Source organism: Osmia bicornis, chromosome 8, assembly GCF_907164935.1.
Source record: "Osmia bicornis bicornis chromosome 8, iOsmBic2.1, whole genome shotgun sequence".
Lineage (NCBI taxonomy): Eukaryota > Metazoa > Arthropoda > Insecta > Hymenoptera > Megachilidae > Osmia > Osmia bicornis.
In genome coordinates this window covers 5,550,957-5,570,431 of record NC_060223.1, presented here as the reverse complement: position 1 = coordinate 5,570,431, position 19,475 = coordinate 5,550,957, and the positions used below count along the sequence as shown (strand labels likewise).

General features: G+C 37.1%; 1 protein-coding gene across 4 annotated transcripts; it reads right to left on the bottom strand.

The window, feature by feature from the left end:
* Nucleotides 1-5,689: 5,689 nt before the first annotated feature.
* Nucleotides 5,690-19,279, bottom strand: LOC114880865 (DEAD-box ATP-dependent RNA helicase 20-like). 4 transcript variants are annotated; one of them, XR_003790175.2, is made up of 5 exons: nucleotides 19,210-19,279; nucleotides 18,943-19,072; nucleotides 17,607-18,084; nucleotides 7,837-17,522; nucleotides 5,690-7,748 (listed from the first exon to the last, which is right to left on the bottom strand). XR_003790175.2 is itself a non-coding variant. In XM_029197331.2 (4 exons), exons 2-4 carry the CDS (start codon nucleotides 18,972-18,974, stop codon nucleotides 15,879-15,881), a joined length of 2,154 nt encoding a protein of 717 aa, XP_029053164.1. In that variant the 5' UTR covers nucleotides 18,975-19,072; nucleotides 19,210-19,279; the 3' UTR covers nucleotides 5,690-15,878. The 4 variants fall into 4 exon arrangements, 1 of the variants encoding a protein (XP_029053164.1); XR_003790177.2 differs by having other exon boundaries at nucleotides 17,607-18,057; XR_003790176.2 differs by having other exon boundaries at nucleotides 19,133-19,224.
* Nucleotides 19,280-19,475: the final 196 nt, after the last annotated feature.

Below are 19,475 nucleotides of genomic sequence, written 5' to 3'. Positions count from 1 at the left end.
GTTACAAGGATTCCGCGGCATAAGACCGTGAACACCATCTCATGGGAGACAAACCCATGCATTACTAGGCCTTTGCAGGCGCAGTTTTAGAATACGGAACATATGAAAATATGTTACCATATTCTAAACTGCAGTCCTTTTGTCTATACTATGGGCGTCCGTCAATCTGACACCGTTGGATGCAACGTGTTGGACGGGCGGGTAGCGCTCTTAGCGAAGGGGTGCACTCTGTCCTGGCGTTACGACGTCCAGGCGGGGTGGGTGGTATGTAGCGTCTGGCGTAAGTCTAGGGGGCGTGAGACCCCGCGTTGCCAGCTGATATTAGCAGTGCACCATGTTTGCGTCATAGTTGCTCTATTCTGCTTTTCAGTATTTGTTCTTAAAGCTTTATATTTACAAAGTCGAGTCACTTTTATTAAAATGGTAAAATATTAGCCCGTTAGATATTTATGTACTAATCATGTTTCTAGATCAGGATTTTCAGGTTTAACCCCTTCCGTGTTTATTGCCAAAGCCCATTCACATGCCCAGGTGCTACTTGGATGGGTAGAGGCAATGGGCACGATGACCTAGTTCATAAGAATGATAATTAATAAGCGGCTGGCATTGTGTTAGTATATCGTGCACGACGTAATCTCCACATATGGTGTGTGTGTTTTTAGGCTGTGGAATTGCGTCGGTTTAATAACATTTTCATTTAACTTTTAATTTAAAATAATATTTTATTCAACAAGATGTACGATGAATGTACAAATCAAATACTATTTTATTACCATTACTATTACTATATTACCATTACTATTACCATGATTATTACCATTATTATGAAATATTCTATATCAAAGTAGTTAATTAAATTTTGTAATTATTATTATACGCAATGATTGCTAGCCTTGCCAGACGATTTCAGTGAAAAATGGTACGTACCGTAGAGTGTGATGTGAGATGAAACTCGGGTGTCGGAGGCGTCCCGGGACGTTCTCTCTAGTGTAGGTCTTGCGCCCGGGTGGAGTGTATGGGGGTCGTGGAATGAATTTTTGTGAGAATGTGACTTTGCCTTTTTTAAATATAGCGTTAGGTAGGTAGGTAGTATACCTTCTGGTGTGTGTGATAGATTGTAAATAGGTAGGGCCGGGACAGGTTGTCACAGTCTCTTGGTCGGGTAGGCGTGATTTCGCGTGATCAACCTGTACCTGGAATATATTTGAAGAATTGACGATACTATCGATACGAACGGAGTATGTCGTTCGCCTTCGATTCTATCTGTACAATTTTTCAAATTTTTGGCGACTTCATAAGTCGTCATACGCGATCGCGATGGCACGAAACGCACAAGTTTTGCTCGAGCACGGCACGTGTGCACGAACAACGACTTATATAAAGTCCTTTTTCGTCCACGTGTCAATTAGAGTTTCGCGATTTTTCTTTTTTATTGATTGTTTTTTTTTTGTTTTGCGAATTTGCAAGTCTCGAGCTTTAGATATAAGTTTCAGGTGGGTGGACCGCCCGAAGAAAGAAAAGGCTATATGCCAAAGCGCCCCGACAAACTGTCTTTCAAGAGGGGAACTACTAATGATTTTGCATCCTTTTGCAAAAAAGGATGGGAAATCATTCTCGTTACTACTTTGTCACTGTGCTCGCCTGTAGTTGTAGTTTTGTAATTTCAGGAGAAGAGGGGGCTCGTGACCCCCATGATTTTGGGCAAATCGCGTTTTTAATTTAGTGTTGCGAATATTGACCACGGTTCAATTTAGTGTTGCGAATGAATATCGATCACGGTTCAATTTAATGTTGCGTATGCATGATTATCGCGATTTTCATTTAGTGTTGCGAACTTTAAATATCGCGTTTGTTTCTTGCATTGCTTTAAAATAGAATTTAGCTTTTCAATGTTGATTGCTTTAAGATTTTTGAAAGTTTTGCTTTTTAATGTTGATTGCTTTAGTGTTGCGAGTAAAAAATTCACGGTTTGAGAATCCCCTTTTTTTTGCATTTTAATTGCATGTCTGTTAAAGATAGCGTTGCGAATGACATTAGCGCGATTGTTTCCCAGTGTTGCGACTTATAAATACGCGATTGCTTTGCATTAGTTTATAGAGTTCCCTGCTAATTAGTGTTGCGGTAATGAATATTCGCGTTTTGCATTAGAGTTGCGATATATGATGAAATGCCCAAAAACGCTCCAGTGGAGTTGCCATGATCCATAAGGCAACTATGGACTAGCTGCCGTGATACAGCCTTGGATTGGCTGTACCCCTTTTTTAGATTAGTGTTGCGTCCTACAAAATTCGGTAGATTTGAGTAGTGTTGCGTTACAGTTCGCGTTTTCTCTTTTTTTCTTTTTTTCAGCTTAGTGTTGCGCATAATGGAGCAGCCTTCACGCGTATACTTTTGTACATATTATATAATTAATGAAATTAGTGTTGCGAGTAAAAAATTCACAGTTTGAGAATCCCCCTTTTCTGCATTTTAATTGCATGTCTGTTAAAGATAGTGTTGCGAATGACATTAGCGCGATTGTTTCCCAGTGTTGCGACTTATAAATACGCGATTGCTTTGCATTAATTTATAGAGTTCCCTGCTAATTAGTGTTGCGATAACGAACATTCGCGTTTTGCGTTAGAAATGCCCAAAAACGATCCAGTGGAGTTGCCATGGTCCATAAGGCAGCTATGGACCAGCTGCCATGGTACAGCCGTGGATTGGCTGTACCCCTTTTTTAGATTAGTGTTGCGTCTTACAAAATTCGGTAGATTTGAGTAGTGTTGCGTTACAGTTCGCGTTTTCTCTTTTTTTCTTTTTTTCAGCTTAGCGTTGCGCATAATGGAGCAGCCTTCACGCGTACGCTTTTGTACATATTATATAATTAATGAAATTAGTGTTGCGAATGAATTCGCGATTGTTATTAAATTAGTGGAAGTAACTATGACTCACATTCGGTGGGAGTCCTTTTAAGGATTCCGCGGCCTGAGACCGTGAACACCATCTCATGGGAGACAAACCCATGCATTACTAGGCCTTTGCAGGCGCAGTTTTAGAATACGGAACATATGAAAATATGTTACCATATTCTAAACTGCAGTCCTTTTGTCTATACTATGGGCGTCCGTCAATCTGACACCGTTGGATGCAACGTGTTGGACGGGCGGGTAGCGCTCTTAGCGAAGGGGTGCATCCTGTCCTGGCGTTACGACGTCCAGGCGGGGTGGGTGGTATGTAGCGTCTGGCGTAAGACTAGGGGGCGTGAGACCCTTCGTTGCCAGCCGATGTTTTGTCATAGTTCAGAATGTTTGCAATTTTGAAATTAGTGTTGCGTGTGATTTCGGTTTGTTTTATAGGGTTTGCTTAGGGATTGCTCTCATGGGCAATCAAACTTTTCTTTTCAGCTTCCCCTCTCTCCCCCCCACCCCATGCTTTCTTTTTTGAATTTCAAAAATTTTGAGCTTTCGGTTGTTGGAAATACTGTTAAATAATATATGAATTTAATATTTTCAGAATATTATTAAATACTATATAGTTTTAAATAGAACTTTATTCAAAGTTTTATTTAAAATGGAAATTTATTTTATTTTGTGATGATTGGTGATAAATTATTTCAAGGAATATTTGTTCATTTGAAATAGCTTGTTAAGTTTTAATTCTACTTTATTTAAACAAAAGTAGTAGATGATCGTTGTTAGGGTTGTTCAATTTTAATTTTTAATCGCGATATTTAGGTTCAAGCTTACGGAGAAGCTAATTAATGTAGTGTACTTTTATAAATTTTCAAATTCTTTTTCGTAAATAAAGTCCACTCGCGATCCCTTTTTTTTAATTTTACAAATTACATAAAACTTGCACTATAAAAGTGTATTGAATAATATAATGTAATAAAGTTAAGTAGAGTCATAGTTGTACGTTTATTGCAGTAAAAGACAGTTGTTTCAATTAAAATATTGTGTACTATTTATCGCGAAATGAACGAATATTAAATACAATAAAATGAAATAATTAATGTTCTTAACTAAAATCACTTAACTCAAACTTATATTTTTCTAAATCTTTTCCTCTTTATTTTGGTACTGAAGTTTGCTTTTAATTCACATTTCGTATCAAATTGATTTTGAGTTATTAACAACCACTCTGACTTTTGTAAAATTTTATTATTACTAATGTATCTTCTTTCCAGCTATTAATTTTTTTTTGTCTTTATCTGGATTCAATTAATCAGTTTCTGTTACAGAGAAATATCTTTATAGGAAGTATGAAGTTAAGGTATTTAATTATAACCAAGGTGATGTAAAAATTATTTAAAATTGTACCTAATCCAGGAAATATTCTGGTAAGAATCATCGAACCAACAAATTTATTAGAGGTATTTGTTTATATTCATTTCGATTTTTATATAGGCAAGTAGTAAGTCTATGATCTAAGGCAATATAAATTTTACTTATTCCTTTTTTAATTATGTTTAAATCTTTTTAGTTTATTTCAGGAACTATTGTGGTAAAGACAACCAAATCGACAATAGGTGTTTGTTTATATCCCTTTAGGGATAGGTTGTAAGTTAATGGTCGGATAAGACAATTATATCTTAAGTACCCTAAAGTTAAGTAATTAAATAAGTACATAATTAAGTTTAAACACTGCAGTGTTTAATTAAGAAATTTTAGATTTAAGTGTAATTTTGCCATTATACGAGCGCTCGTATTCTTAGTATTTAGATGTAAGAAAAATATGCAATTGCATATTACTAATTACAGATCTATAATAAAAATGCAAAAATTGTATTGTAGAATTAAGAAAGAAAACTATAAGTAGTTAGGTAGTGAATAAAGATAATGCTCCTTTTGTTGTTCGTTTGCACAACAGTCGAAACGTTTTGCAAATGTACATCAAGAGGATGATGTTAATGAATGAAAATAACAATTTGCATAAATGGAGGGTGGATGGGACGAGGTAGGGCGGGTCTCCACCCGCAGCAACCTCCTCGTGGTGAGACCTGGGCAATCGTTATTATTTGATGACTAATTAATAACTGTATCATTATTTCTATGGTACACTTATTAATTATGCAGCAAATAATACGAGCGAATTGGCTGCGAGATTTGTTTTGTTTTTTTATTTTATCTTTGCCATATTTTTTTGTTTAATGTTTGCATTATGGGAGCGTGGAGATGAGGTGTATGGCGAGGACCAGGAACCCCAGAAACCCATGGAGAGGGTCCGGTGAACCCGAGGAAGCCTATCATGTCCAGTTGGTAAATAAATTTGGTAACTTTTTCAAATTATCACTAGTACTTCATATAAATTAAAAGGGTAGGAAATGTTCTACGTTTACCATAGTATGAACGTATCCAGGTAAAAACAAATATAAGGATAAAAAAATTGGTGTAATATAAATCTAAAAAAATAAGAACTGACTTACCTTTACTTTAAAATTACATTTATTTAATAGTTCCTTAATAATAAAATGAAACTACTATAGAATATTAAATTTAAATTATTTATTTCATATTTATTTCTCTTAATGAACATTCTAATGAGACTTGACATTTAAACAATTAAAGAGGATTCGGGAAGTATATAATTATCTGTATTAGGAATATATGTTATAACAAAAAAAACAATTTGAAACAGTAAAGTAACGCTAGGATAATTTTCGCATTATTGGAACAAATTTTGGAAAATAATTGAAGTAGGACCAGGCTGCTATTGCAGTATTTATTCTCTTATATTCTACCATAATACTGTGTAACATACAAGAAATGCACTTTAATGAAACCTACAGAAGAGAATCTGAAATACAGAAATATTAACATCGTTTACGCCACTTTTTTTTTCCACTTTTAAATCGTTCGTCTTGTACGCTGCCTTATATAAATAATTTGTGTATGCTCGTATTTCTTTCCTCTACATCGTTAAAAGAAACCGTAAAACGTGATCAAACAGGAGCGAGTCGTAAATTAATTAATTCTAAGGTACTTTTAATTAAACGCTTGTCACTTTGTTTCTCCTATATATCATTAGCAAAGATTGCTTTAAAGTATTCGCATAGTGCATACCATCGATTTACAATTCGATTTTTGAAAAATCATGTCATGGTCAAAGAAGACAAAACAAGCCATTTCTTTTTTTTTCGCGTTATCCTCTCATTGGTCGTAAAAAACTAACGGTATACTGCAGTAAAACGGCTCGACACGATTTAATTTCGTATTCGCGTTAATGAAAATTTATCCGAAACAACGGGAAAATTGAAGGACGACGACGTGTATTATTCACTCAATCGTCTTTCCGGTTACACATGCTAATACTGCTCTTCCGTACTTGTAAATAACATGGTCGTGTTCAGTTCGAACATTGTTCAATGCAAAATATCAGAGATCTTTCTCAATTCCGCGTCAAAATCCTTAAAGTGCCTCGATTAATTGAAAACATTTTCTTCATTGAAGCATTACATACAACGATAATGCTTGAAAGGTATCGAATATTGGTTGTACTCTATAAAACAGATATTCCTTTCAGTATACGACCCATCAAGGGTGACAATCAACAGTAGAACAATTTCGACTAGATTACTTTTTATCCTTAACATACTCACTGCCAAGTTTATCGTGGAAACGGTGCTTTTATTTTAATCAAACACTAAAACCATGAAACATTAGGCAAAAGTGTTTCTCTGTTAACTCTCGAATGGCGGACCATGGAGAGAGGCCCAATTTTAATTCAATTCACGTTACGTTCATTCTCTAAATTTTACAAAATGTTCCTTCAAAATTGTTCTTCCATATTAAGAATAATATATTGTAACTTTAAGTTAATATCCTTGTACATGTTTTACAGGTTTGGATCATGATTGACCCTGGTTCCACTGTTCAAGAGTTAATGCGATGAACCATATTTTTATTTAGCAATAAATATCCTGTGTGATTTGTATCGTTTAAAATTCAGATTACACAGAGGATACTAATTATTATTTCAGAACTAACGATACACTTTTGATTGGTCTTCATAATAATTTTCTGATTTTAACGACTGCAATTAAAAAAGCTTCTATTCGCGCGAATAGCACCGTTCCCAACGGAATATTCTTCTTTTACCTTCTACAGACACGTTTAACTGTATACATACATGCAATGAATCGATATAACTGTATTCTAAACGGCACATCGACGCGAACGTACATGCATCTCTGAAGCGTATCTCTTCGCATACATTTTTTCCGTTTATTCAACAAGAATCGCGTAACGCCGTATATGTGCTGCAGTTCAGACGATTTTGCAAACGCTGGTGAAAAATTTTCATTTCAACGACGACCAAGGAGCGGTTGGTTTTATCAAGAGTCTAAGAGCGTTGTTTCGCAATCTTGCGTTGCTTCTTGAGAAACTGGCCGAGCTCTTTCATATTGTAAGGCGTGATGAATCAATGAAGCCGTATTTAACAATAGAATACCTATTTGTGTCCTTTGTATAATTGTACACCATATTTTTTCCCCCCCTTCGACACTTAGCGGCGGTTCGATCTGTCGATTTTCTAAATTCATTTGCAAGACATCCTCGAGTCTCCTGCAATTTTTTCTTACTATCGATACATCTTTTATAGCGTTTTCTAACCATCTGCGATCATTCTCGTGTGTTCGCTTCCTAACGAGCGTTCTCCGAGCAAACGCCATCAACAAATCTGAACTATTACAACAACAGGAAGTCTACCGTGCTGTAAACTCCGTTTCCCCCGTGACGATCAATGTAATTCCTACGGGATCTGAGTCTCTGAAAAAGATGGTCTCGTTAAGGAATGCATAGTCGAAGAGACGGTGAAAAGAAAATATCCTATCAACATGGCATTTTCAAATCGTACCTTTGATCCTCAACAAATCACCTTTCAATGATATTTGGAAGACACTCCCAACCGGAAATGAGAACAATGTTGCTCCAAACAGAAAGGTATTCCTTGGCACGTTCAGTCATTCCAGTCAGAGACTATGGTACCTTGGTACTTTATTTATCCAGAGCGATGGGAATAACCACTTGGAAACTTGGTCTTCTCGATCACCTGATTATCTTCTTCGGGGTGAAGCAATTAGCGTTTACAGAAATCATTATTTCTTACTCCAGATACACTAAGTGTAATCACTGGTCGATTATTAGTTTTCTACCCTAACGTTGATGGAACCATCTTTCCTCCTTCATTTTTACCGCCGCTGTGTTTGATCTTCCTTTAAGAAAAGCACCCTTTTCTCGGGAGACAATCTCCCCCGTTCTACACGATTGTTACTTCGCCTCGATGCTTGAACGTTTCAAACATCCTCGTTTTTCTTTCTATGCCGTCGAGAGCATACGAGAAACGACGTCGATAAGTAATCGTTACAGGATAATAAGCGTGTAGCTATTCACCTGTTTACAGATCGAATTGTCGCTAGAATACAACCTCGATGACTCGAAAAATACGTTCGAAGTTACTCTCGGATATAAATATTAATTGCGCTCTCTCAGAAGGACGAAATACGACGGATTCGTGTGTTCTGCACATTGTTTCTCTGAGAAAAATCGCGGAAAGGAAAAAACCCGTGGAACATTTCTGTCTCCTATTTTATACATATAATAATATTCGGTATAGCATTGTTTCTTCAACCCTTTCGTTCGACTCTAGAGATTCTAATAAAAGGAAATTTCTCTCAGCAATGAAAAACGTACGCGTTCTTAAATATTTCTCTTTTCTTTTTTCAAGTGCCATCTTAAGGCACAATTCAGGATTATTGCACGGGGGTTGTTTAAAAGTACGTGCGTTAGCGAGAGTAAGATTATTAATGTTAACAGCTAATCGATAAGAACTCTTTGAGATATTATTAGAATCATTGCTTATCGTTCGACAATCGAATAATTAATTATTAATTTGACGTCCGCTGGGTTACAACTTTGATGCATAACATTCGTCTTATATTTCATTGTTCTTCATCTTATTTCTATCTATCTTAATCACGCGTTAATTACAATTCGTCGATCGGTAATTTTGCTGCGTTGATTATGAAGAACTCTTACGTATTAATTCTATGAACAATCTTGCTTTAGATATAAAAAGGAACGTGAAAGTTTTGAAGAACCTTAGATTCCATGAAACGCGCGGACGTCAGAGTATTAATTACAATATTAATCGTTTGTAATTGGAAGTCTTCAGCGAAAGGGTTAAAGTTGTACAGAAGAGGAACAAAAAAAAAGAACTGCTTTTATAATGACTGAACGTAAATCATATAATATAGAAAAAAATGAAACAGGTGTACGCAGATCTAAAGAAGAAACTTTTACAAATCGTTCGTACGCAATTGTTCGAAACGTTATTTCGTGTGTTTCATCGATTCGATACGTGTCGAGTTTCATCGATTGAACGATCTCTCCCTCGCTCTCTCTCTCTTTTTTTTTACAATATTTCTGTGGATTCGAAGGTCTCAGCACACGTTAAGTTGGATTAATAAAAAGGTACCCGCCGTATCATTTTTTCTTACGTTAAATAGCCCAGGGCTTTACGCATGTACCCATATCGGTTTCAAGAGACGCATATGTATATAATCGCGTAAAAATAAGAAATTATTCTGAATCGCGTTAAAACTGCATCGTTACAGTTGAATTCGCACAGTTCCGTGAAAAGTTTGCACAGTAAATTTTGTTGTCGTACAGTGTGCAGTGTTCGACATTCGTGCATACACTAACGAGTCTACGTTCGATAAAAATTCACGAAGGAACGAAATCGGATAACAATAATCGTGTCAGTATTTTCTTTTTCTCTCTTAACAATGGAACGCTAACTGATTCGAATGGATTCCTTTAAAACAGTGAAAACGTTTATTCCACGTGTCTATCGCGCAGACCGAAGGAAAGAAATGAAATAGTGGAACGTTATTACGAGTCAACAAGAAGAACAATTAAAAAGTGTTTGAAACTAAATCACTCCTAAGATTAATCTCAATATGTCGTATTCGCTTCTCCGTCCCAAACATCGAATTTTCTCTTAAAATTGTACGCGGCATGAGAGAAAACCTTGTTTCACAATTTGCCGAATAAACGATGAAGAATCTCTAGGAATATTCCCATAGAAAGATACACGGAATTTCCATCGAAATATAAAAGCCAGGAGAATGAACGAAGAAACCTACCGAGTCAACGTATGAAAATGATCAGCTGAAAATTCATTCACACCGTTTCGAGAAGAACGCGAACGTAGGAACTATGATATGAAACTGGTTGTTGTTAAATTTACCCTAGTTTTAGCACGAAAGACCGGGAAAACGGACGAATCGAAAAATAGCGAAAAATGAAACGAAGGAAAATCTGTCGAGAAATTGCGCAAAAGAAAACAATGGAAAACGGGATCCGCGAGATTAATTCCAACCCGGGAACGGAAAAAGTATAAGATAAATGAAACGCGTGAATCTAGGCAAATTTCTCTGCTCGTTGATTAACAAGATATTTAATAAGCTTTCTCTCATCCTCATTCTCTCGTTTTCTCAATAAAAAATGCACAATACGAACACGCACCCGTTGGTTTATCGAACTAGAAACATAAATAGTACCGTGGTCTCACCCGCGACGGCACTACCCACGTAAAAAACATATTGTTTTATAATTAATAATGTACAAATAGTCTATCTGTAGGTCTACAGTATACGAACGTATTCTGTCGGCTGCTCTATAAACCAGTGTATATAAGTTGGCGAGATTTTATTATTTTTTTTTTTCTTCAGTCTTCACATATAAAGGAGAAATATGTACTCTATCTTTTTCTCTCTCTCTCTCTATCGTTTCGTTTTTTTCGCTCTTTTTCTCGTTAACATTACAATATGCACACTTTACGTTTATAATATAATAAAAATTGTTTAATGTACGCGATATCACAGCGTTCAGCATTAATGATTAAAAAGGTACTCGTGGTTCCCGGAGGCTATATAAATATTATTTAGTCAACGATTTCTTTCTTTCTTTCTTTTTTTTTTTAAGTTTTCATCTCAGCACGCGAACGATCGACACGCACCGGAAGATATCTCTTTTATTTTCCTTTGAATCATTGACTCGGCTGAAGCGCGGAGAACTGTGCCAATTATTTGCATTATATTTTCCCTCGTCATTTCTTTTTTTTTTTTTTTAACGCTTCCTCGGAGGCAAAACAACGGACACAGGACGCAAAAAGAAGAAATGTACAATGGACAGTGCTTGATACAAGCGTAAGAAGATTGATTTGCATTCGGTTGGATCATTCGATAAAATAGACGCTGAAGGCGTGTCACGAATATCATGAAAAACTATCCCTGCTCTATTCGATGTTTGCCATCATAGAAACACCAATTAAAGAGTAGAATTTTAACGGAGAAACTAGGCTGGCTCGAAAAATTCATTAAATTCGTCGAGCATTAATGAGAAGGAATGAGAAGATGTTGGAAATTTGTCGAATCGCTATGAATTAATGTTATATTACAATACGGATATTTGGAAATTGTAGAAAAGAAATGCAATTTTGGTATTCAGATATGCAGATGTTTGCGAACGATTAAAAATATTACGAACGAATTAGAAGATTGACCAGGTACGGATATCGTTAAGCGATCATTAAAATTTACTAGGAACCAAGACGGCATTAGATAATGAAATTATAAACGCTAGAACATAAAAGCCACCTGGCTACACCATAACGCGCACTAGTCCAGTATATATTTAGTACGAGTATTTAATATGCCTCAGAGAAGATCATTAAACGATCAAAGGAAAAAAAAAAACGTAACAGTAACCAGGTGCGAAAACCTAGGTATTACTTATGAATTTCATTGTGTTAGTACGAGATTGTGGCACCACCACAGTGAGTCTTGTTACATGAAAAAATATATCTAAGTTTAACAGTTCTCCACGAGATTGTACCTAAATACCATTGTAAATGAACGTAGGATTTACAAGTGTTCGTTAACACAAGTACAAGAAAAAAAAACAAAAAAAAAAAATTAGATAAAACAATTTCGTACATATCATTGCAGTACTGAAACACTCCTTTGTTAGCGAACAAACACGCAAACTACTAGAAGACTATACACCATCCTAACAAACAGACAAACGTACAAAATGAACGGATTCGCGATACACGGATTTATATAACTCGCTCGGTTAAATGAAAAATTTGTCACGTTAAATAGAAAGTATAATACGGATGATAGAACAACACGGTCACGCCGAGGGAACAGAAGAAAAGAACGCAAGAGCAGAAAATAAATACAAGTATCATCTCTCGATTCCCTCTCCCTCCTCTTTTCTCTTTGTTCATTGAAACCCCTTGACGACGAGGACGACAACAAGACGAATTCGCGCGGCGAACGGAATATAGAAAACGAAAAAAAAGAAAAAGAAAAAAAAAACACACAAAACGAATAAACGGAAAATACTGATCTTTCGCTTTAACAACTCTCGTTTTCTCTCCCCTTAAAGTAGACAGCGAGCTCCTCCCGCAGTACACGTCATTTAGGATCACATGATTCGTAATACCACGTGTTATAAAACTGATAAGATACGTTTCCCTTATTTTTTAATCATGATGCACGATTGGTAGATCTATAAATATGCTACGTTTTACATATCACAGAGCTACGCGTACACCCCGCTATCAACGGCAATTCGAGAAAAACGTGCAATAGGCGACTTGCACTTTTTACGAAGGATCACGTTTTTTGCTGACAACTCAAGCGGTTCCGTTTCGAAACGAAGAAAACTATATAAGAACCTGTTTGTGTTAACCCTTTGCTGCCCTAACACGTTCGGGTCTCGCCACCCCATTTCATCTATGTGTTAATTCCAGCCGAATACGATTTGCGTGTGTGTGTAAAGATTTCTAAAAATTATACGACCACCTTGAGAGATTCACACTCTTGAGGACAGATATGCGTTTATCGTCATTGATGCGAAGAAACAGAGAGCCCAAAGGGTTATCTTATTCCAAGGCCTTCAGAAACTAGTCACTTCCGTTACCCATACGTGGGAACGTAATTTCCAATCGATCGACACCACTGAACGTTTCGCGCGTCCAGAAAAGCCTCAGTAATCAGCAATAGCGGTGAAATATCCTCTATCTGCAAAGGAAAATGAACGAAGATAATGAAAATGATACTAGAACAATAGGTCAGCTGTTCGGTAGAATAAGAGAAATTCAATGAAATATTTAAACAATTATTAGAAGAATACCAGAAGAATTTGTGTACCAAAGACAAAAGCTAACCAGAGAGAAAATTTCTATGAAGATCCCAAAGGAACTGGAATGCAGATCTGAAACAATAAGACGATTGAATAGAGGGCGTACGCAATATATGAGTATTCAGAATCGTTCAATACTCGGTAGCATACGCTTCCTATTATTTTATATAACTATTCACTCCGCTACGGCAACGCGCGGTCTGATTTACAACACAGTAGGAGCGTTTTAAACCATGTTTTATCAAAGTGGCGAAGACAATCGGCGAATATCCGACGACATTTGCTCTCTTATTTTTTTTATCCCTCTCGCGATCCACACGCGTTTTGAAGTTCGATTTAATCCAGGGCTCGGCGAAAGAAGAAAATTACAAAAATTACGACAACACACACACACACGTGAACCTAGAAACGAATCGACAAAGTTTCTGGACAAATATATATCTCTTTTTCTTATCGAGCAACATCCGCTTGTAAACGCGTGTGACACGCGGTTCGAAACCGACCGAGAATGGATTAGTGTGCACACGTACTGCTTCACAACATTTTCTACTGTGCGTAATTAAGTAACGAACTGTGAGACCGTTTCACGAAAAGCGTTACGTATTAATTATCACAATAATGTCGCGTTCGCTAAAAGGAGAACCCTTGCTCGAGTCACGATATAAATATAATATTCGAGACCTAAATTCATCTCTGTTGGTTCTTACTTTTTCTCTCTATATCTCTCTTGCGTCTTCGTTTCTTTTTTTTTTGCCGATACGTTTTACATTTCGAGTAAGTGACGTGTACAGAGTTAAATCTGGAGGCCCGCAAATAATCGCTATGCGCTGTCGTTAAACGGTATAATACATATGTAATATAAATATATGTTTCGTGTTCGAATCTCTATCGCTTGAAAAAGTTCCCTCGAGAGTCGCTTTTAGAATGGCCGCAATAATATATATATATATATAACACGTGGATTAATCGTCGCCATAATGACATTATTTGGCTCGTGTTCCTCTCACGCGTTATTTCTTTTTGTTTTTCGTACACAACGTTCACGGCAGCGCATTCGAACGTTTTTCATTTCGATAAATGTCACACGGATAAATCTCGACGATCGTTTATCCTAATAAAGAGAAGAAAAAAAAAAAAAAGGAAAAATAATATATAGTAAAAAAGAACAAAAATCAGCAAGAATTTTCATTAATGAGCGCGAAACTAAAAAGCAGGTACATACAAGAACTGAAATTCGTTCGATCGCGGCCAGCAATGCGCGTTTTCACCAAAATATACACCCATTTTGACATGGACGCGCAAAGACAAGACCACTCAGTGGCCAATTGCATAAACATCAAACAATGTTTCTCTTATTAACTCGCGTTTCTTCTTTTTTTGTTATCTTTCTCTCGCTCTATCCTCTTTCTCTCTTCGTATAATCATTCGTTGGTTTAACAACAAATTACTTTCGATATATATTATAAAAATAAGGTATCAAACTTTGCGCCGAGGTACACAGCCATTGTGACTACATGCTTAAATTTTAAGTTGTCCCCTAGAGCCCAAGTTTTTCACCCCTTCTACTCGTCTCTCTGCCCCGGGGATCATTACCCGGGTGGTTTCAAGAGAATCGTTCGAAACGATTCCGGCTTGGCGTGTCCGGCATAGTCTCGAAGTACTTCGCTTTGTTCACTTCTTTTTTTTTTTTCTTATTTCTTTTGTACGCTATAATTATTATGCTGGATATCCTCCATCAAAGTTCTCTAATTTTGATGAGATTATACCTTTTTCACCCTTCGTCTGTCCAGTTTATAAAACAGACGTCGACACGATGGCGTACGTCGTGTGCTCTTTTTTCTTTTGTTTTTTTTTTATATATATATAAAAAACGGGTGGTACGGCTTAATTTTTATGCAAAAGGCCTTACATTTTGAAGAGCGTTGCCTGTACATACGTATGTGTGTGTATATATATATATATATGCAAAATATAAATAAATTATCAAATATGAAAACGTTTAACCCACCCCCCTTCTATACGTTTCGTGCATTTCGAAAAGCATTAAATGACGTTTACATAGTTATCGCAAAAAGATTAATTAGTTTGCTTTGTGTATTCACTTTATGTGTGGTTGTGTGTGTACGTGTGTTTCCTTAGGGATACGACCAATTATGGTTATTAAAAGCCTACATTTCTGGTCATACTCTACATCCAGTAACGATTATATCAATGTATCATTGCTAAACAACTACCACTACTTCAAAAAACTCGACTGGAATGTGCCTCGAAGATTTAATAATGCGCAACAATCAATTTCATTTTTTTTTTTCATTTTTTTTTTCGGTTTTGTTTCATTTCCTATAGAACGAATAATGAAATATTGTACTTGACTTGGCCGATGCAAAACGATACTACACACCATTTCCGGCATCTCCGTCACTCGTGTTTGTTCAACGAACGAATAAACTCAAACGATTTTGCTCTGCATATACCAACCGTTGAACCGGCACCATTCCAGAAAATAATAAACGACAAAGAAAAGAAGAAACATTACGTTACGTATATATTCAAAGGGAGACCCAATTGTATCCTCTACACAAACCGTAAATATTAAATGGGTCCGATATTAGACAGGAGAAAAAGAAAAAATTCGATCTCTTATTTAGCCTGCACTCTTACCGACTTATTCTTTGAAAAGCGTCACTGCTGCACTGGAGTGGGCGGATAAGGGTAACTATACGGTGGCACAGCTTGGAACTGACCGTATCCCATCGATTGATAAGCGCAGGCTCCAGTGTTTGGCGGTGGCCGATTTGTCTGGAAGAATTTGTTATTAACAAGGCTTTGCATCCCAGAGTCGGTATGACCACCGGATGGCATCATGAACGGAGGTGGCATAGAGTATACGTTCTGTCCCCCAGCTGTTTGGTTGGTACTGTAGGTGTTCTGACGGTTGTGGTAACGGTTCCCTTGAAAACTTCCCGTCCTCCCGTGGTATCTAGGTATATTTGCATTCTGATAACCAGTTTGGTAGCTGCTACTAGTCTGACAACTGGTGGTATAAGCATTAGGCTGTCTCTGGTGTTGCTGTTGTTGTTGCTGTTGTTGTTGTTGTTGCTGCTGTTGTTGGTAGTTAGGCTGAAAACTATTCTGACGACTGTTCTGGTATCCATTCTGTTGGCGCGCAACGGTTCTTTCTTGCCCGTTAACGCCGTTGTGTTGAATACTTTGAGAATGTTGATTTTGCCAATTATTCGTCGGGCTACTGTTGTTTCGCGGGCTTCCAGGATTGTTATCTTTGTTAGAGCGAGAGTGACTCCAGCGTTGGCGACCCTTGCCGTAGGAATTCTTCATCGAGTTTGCCAGATCTGCTAATTGCGGGTTTATCACTTGGCCAGCTTCCTCTAGAACTGAGATCAATTCTTTCGCTTGTCTTGCGTTGTTAGGTGTGAAGTACGCATACGCGGTGCCAGCACTTTGACAACGTCCGGTCCTTCCTATTCTGTGAATGTAATCCTCAGAGCTGTTAGGGTAATCGAAGTTGATCACGTATTTCACGTCCTCCACGTCCAAACCGCGAGCAGCCACGTCGGTGGCGACGAGTATCATCGTCTTTCCGTTCCTAAACTCGGACAAAACGTAATCCCTTTCAGGTTGAGACTTATCGCCGTGAATAGAGATGGCCGACCAACCCTCCCGTTTAATAGCTTTAGTTATGTCGTCTACTTTCTTCTTCGTTTCAACGAAAATGATCATTTTCCCTCCTCGGTCTTTGCCGATTTCTCGTAGCAAACCCGAAAGCTTCGATTCCTTCTCGTGTTCCTGGCAAATCTCGATTATCTGACGTATGTTGTGATTTGCAGCCAATGTCAGAGAACCAATGTTAATCTGAATGTAGTCTGTCAGAAAGTCTTCAGCTAGAGCCTGCACTTCCTTGGGCCACGTCGCGGACCACATTAGCACCTGCCTGTCGGGTCTTATTTGTTCGATGATTTTACGAATCTGCGGCTCGAATCCCATGTCTAACATTCTATCCGCCTCATCGAGTACAAGGTACGTGCACCTGCGCAGATTCGTCGTTCCCTTCTCGAGAAAATCGATCAGTCTGCCGGGAGTGGCGATGCATATTTCAACGCCACGCTCTAAGTCGCGAGCCTGAGGCCCTTTCGGAGAACCACCGAAGATACAAGTGTTACGGATACACGAGGATGATCCGAAGTCCCTGGCAACGGATTGAATTTGCTGAGCCAACTCCCTCGTTGGAGCAAGAATTAAAACAATCGGACCGTCTCCTCGGCTCAATTGTGGTTGACTATTGATGTGTACCGTCGCTGGTAAAATATACTGAAAAGTATTCAGAACATATATTATTTTTTCTTCTAAAAAAGGATATTCATTGTATCAATTATAATGAACTTAAATACGTACAGCTAACGTTTTTCCAGATCCTGTTTGAGCAATTCCAACTAAATCACGTCCACTAAGCGCAATTGGCCAACCCTGTGCTTGAATAGCAGTTGGTTCAGCAAATCCTTGTTTTCTAATTTCTTTCATTACGTAATCCGGGAAGTTACTTTCTTCGAATGCTTGAATCGGAGACGGGGTGTTATTTCCTTTTACTGTGATTTCTTTGCCAATGTGATATTTGGTGACCTCATCGATCGAACGTTTCAGGACGTTGATATGTGGAATATATAAATTCTTAGCGATCACGGGTAATTTGGCTAAATCCCAACTAGGCTTCTTCAACGAATCTCCGGGTGTTCTCCTCTGAGCTTGCTTCTTAAGCGTCTTATCCTTCTGTGTGTGTTGTTGACTATTCCAGAATGTTCCACTCCCATTACGACTGTTAGAGTCTCTGTTCCCCCTAGGTCTGTAACTGTTTTCAGAAAATGCTGTTGACAAACTGTCAGCATACAAACATTCATTACTATAAAATCAAATCAACATATTTATTAAAGAAACAATATTACAATAAAATGTTAAAGTTTTATACTTAATTAGGAGTACAAAAATGATTAGAATGACGATGATACAAATGCTCTTCCTCTGAGGAACATTTTAAATTTGAATAGAAATGATTAATGTTAGCATTAAAATAGTTTACAATTAATGAAATGTTCTTACATTTTAAGATTAAATAAATTGGAAAGGATAGCAATCATATACGTACATACCTGCAAGCATACATAAGTATACACTATACACACATACATGTACTCATGTACACACCCTTCTCCCACATACACATACACTCTCCCACCTCTCACACTCTATACATATATGCATTTATTGAATTATTCTTGTTAATAATATATACGGTATAAATAATAAAACAATAGTCCATATATTTCTCAGCAAAATATCAAAATAATCAATATCATTTAAAGTAGTTAAATAATGCTAAGGCTTCAATTTTTAGGTCTGTCAGTAACTTTCCATTGGATAATCGCTTCGCCATTTTACTTTTTTTACGTGTCTCTAATTCCGTTCAGAGACATTTGCATTTCATTTATTTAAAAAGTAGATAAATTATATTTTATTAGATTTAAAAGTGGCAAAACATTATAAAATCTTCATTCTTTATCAAATAGCGTATCTTTAATCAGAAGCATAAAATGATCCAATATCTGCAGTGGAGAAGATTTACGAACAAAATGGCGGATATGATGATGTATGAAAAAAGTTTCTCCCATTTCATCAGCTAACAGCTTTTCATCTTAACATATTAAAAATTTAAACGGTACGAATTAATGCAACGTACCTGGTATGATTGGAATAACTGTTGTTATACATCTTGATGAATATTCGGAAAAATCTGCTGACACAATAACCGTTATGCAGGAACGAACTTCAGTTTTTTCGAGAAACTATGTCAGATGTACCAGTTACACCTGTAATCAAGAATATCCCGTTAAAGTAACTATTTATAACGAATGTGTGAGCAAATGAACCTTTTGCATAATAATTCTGTGGAAAATGACGAAAAGATTCTTGTAATCGAGAAGCAAGAATATCCAGATGAACTTACCCTGCAAGACCCGGCAAGCAGAGCGGCAATGGCAGGCAGGCACTGGGAAGACGGAAATGGGAGACTGAGCACTGTTTCCGCTTCTAAATATACACGTCGCAGGCAATACATACAAAAGGTGAACGCTCATTGGTCGATTCTTTTGTGGAACACTACGCACAACGCCTCGTCCAATCGTGTCACGGCTGTAGAAATCAATAAATTCAAGAGTGTGGTATATTTATCGCACCTAAAGGCAGACATTCATGAAAAGAATGAAAAGGAGC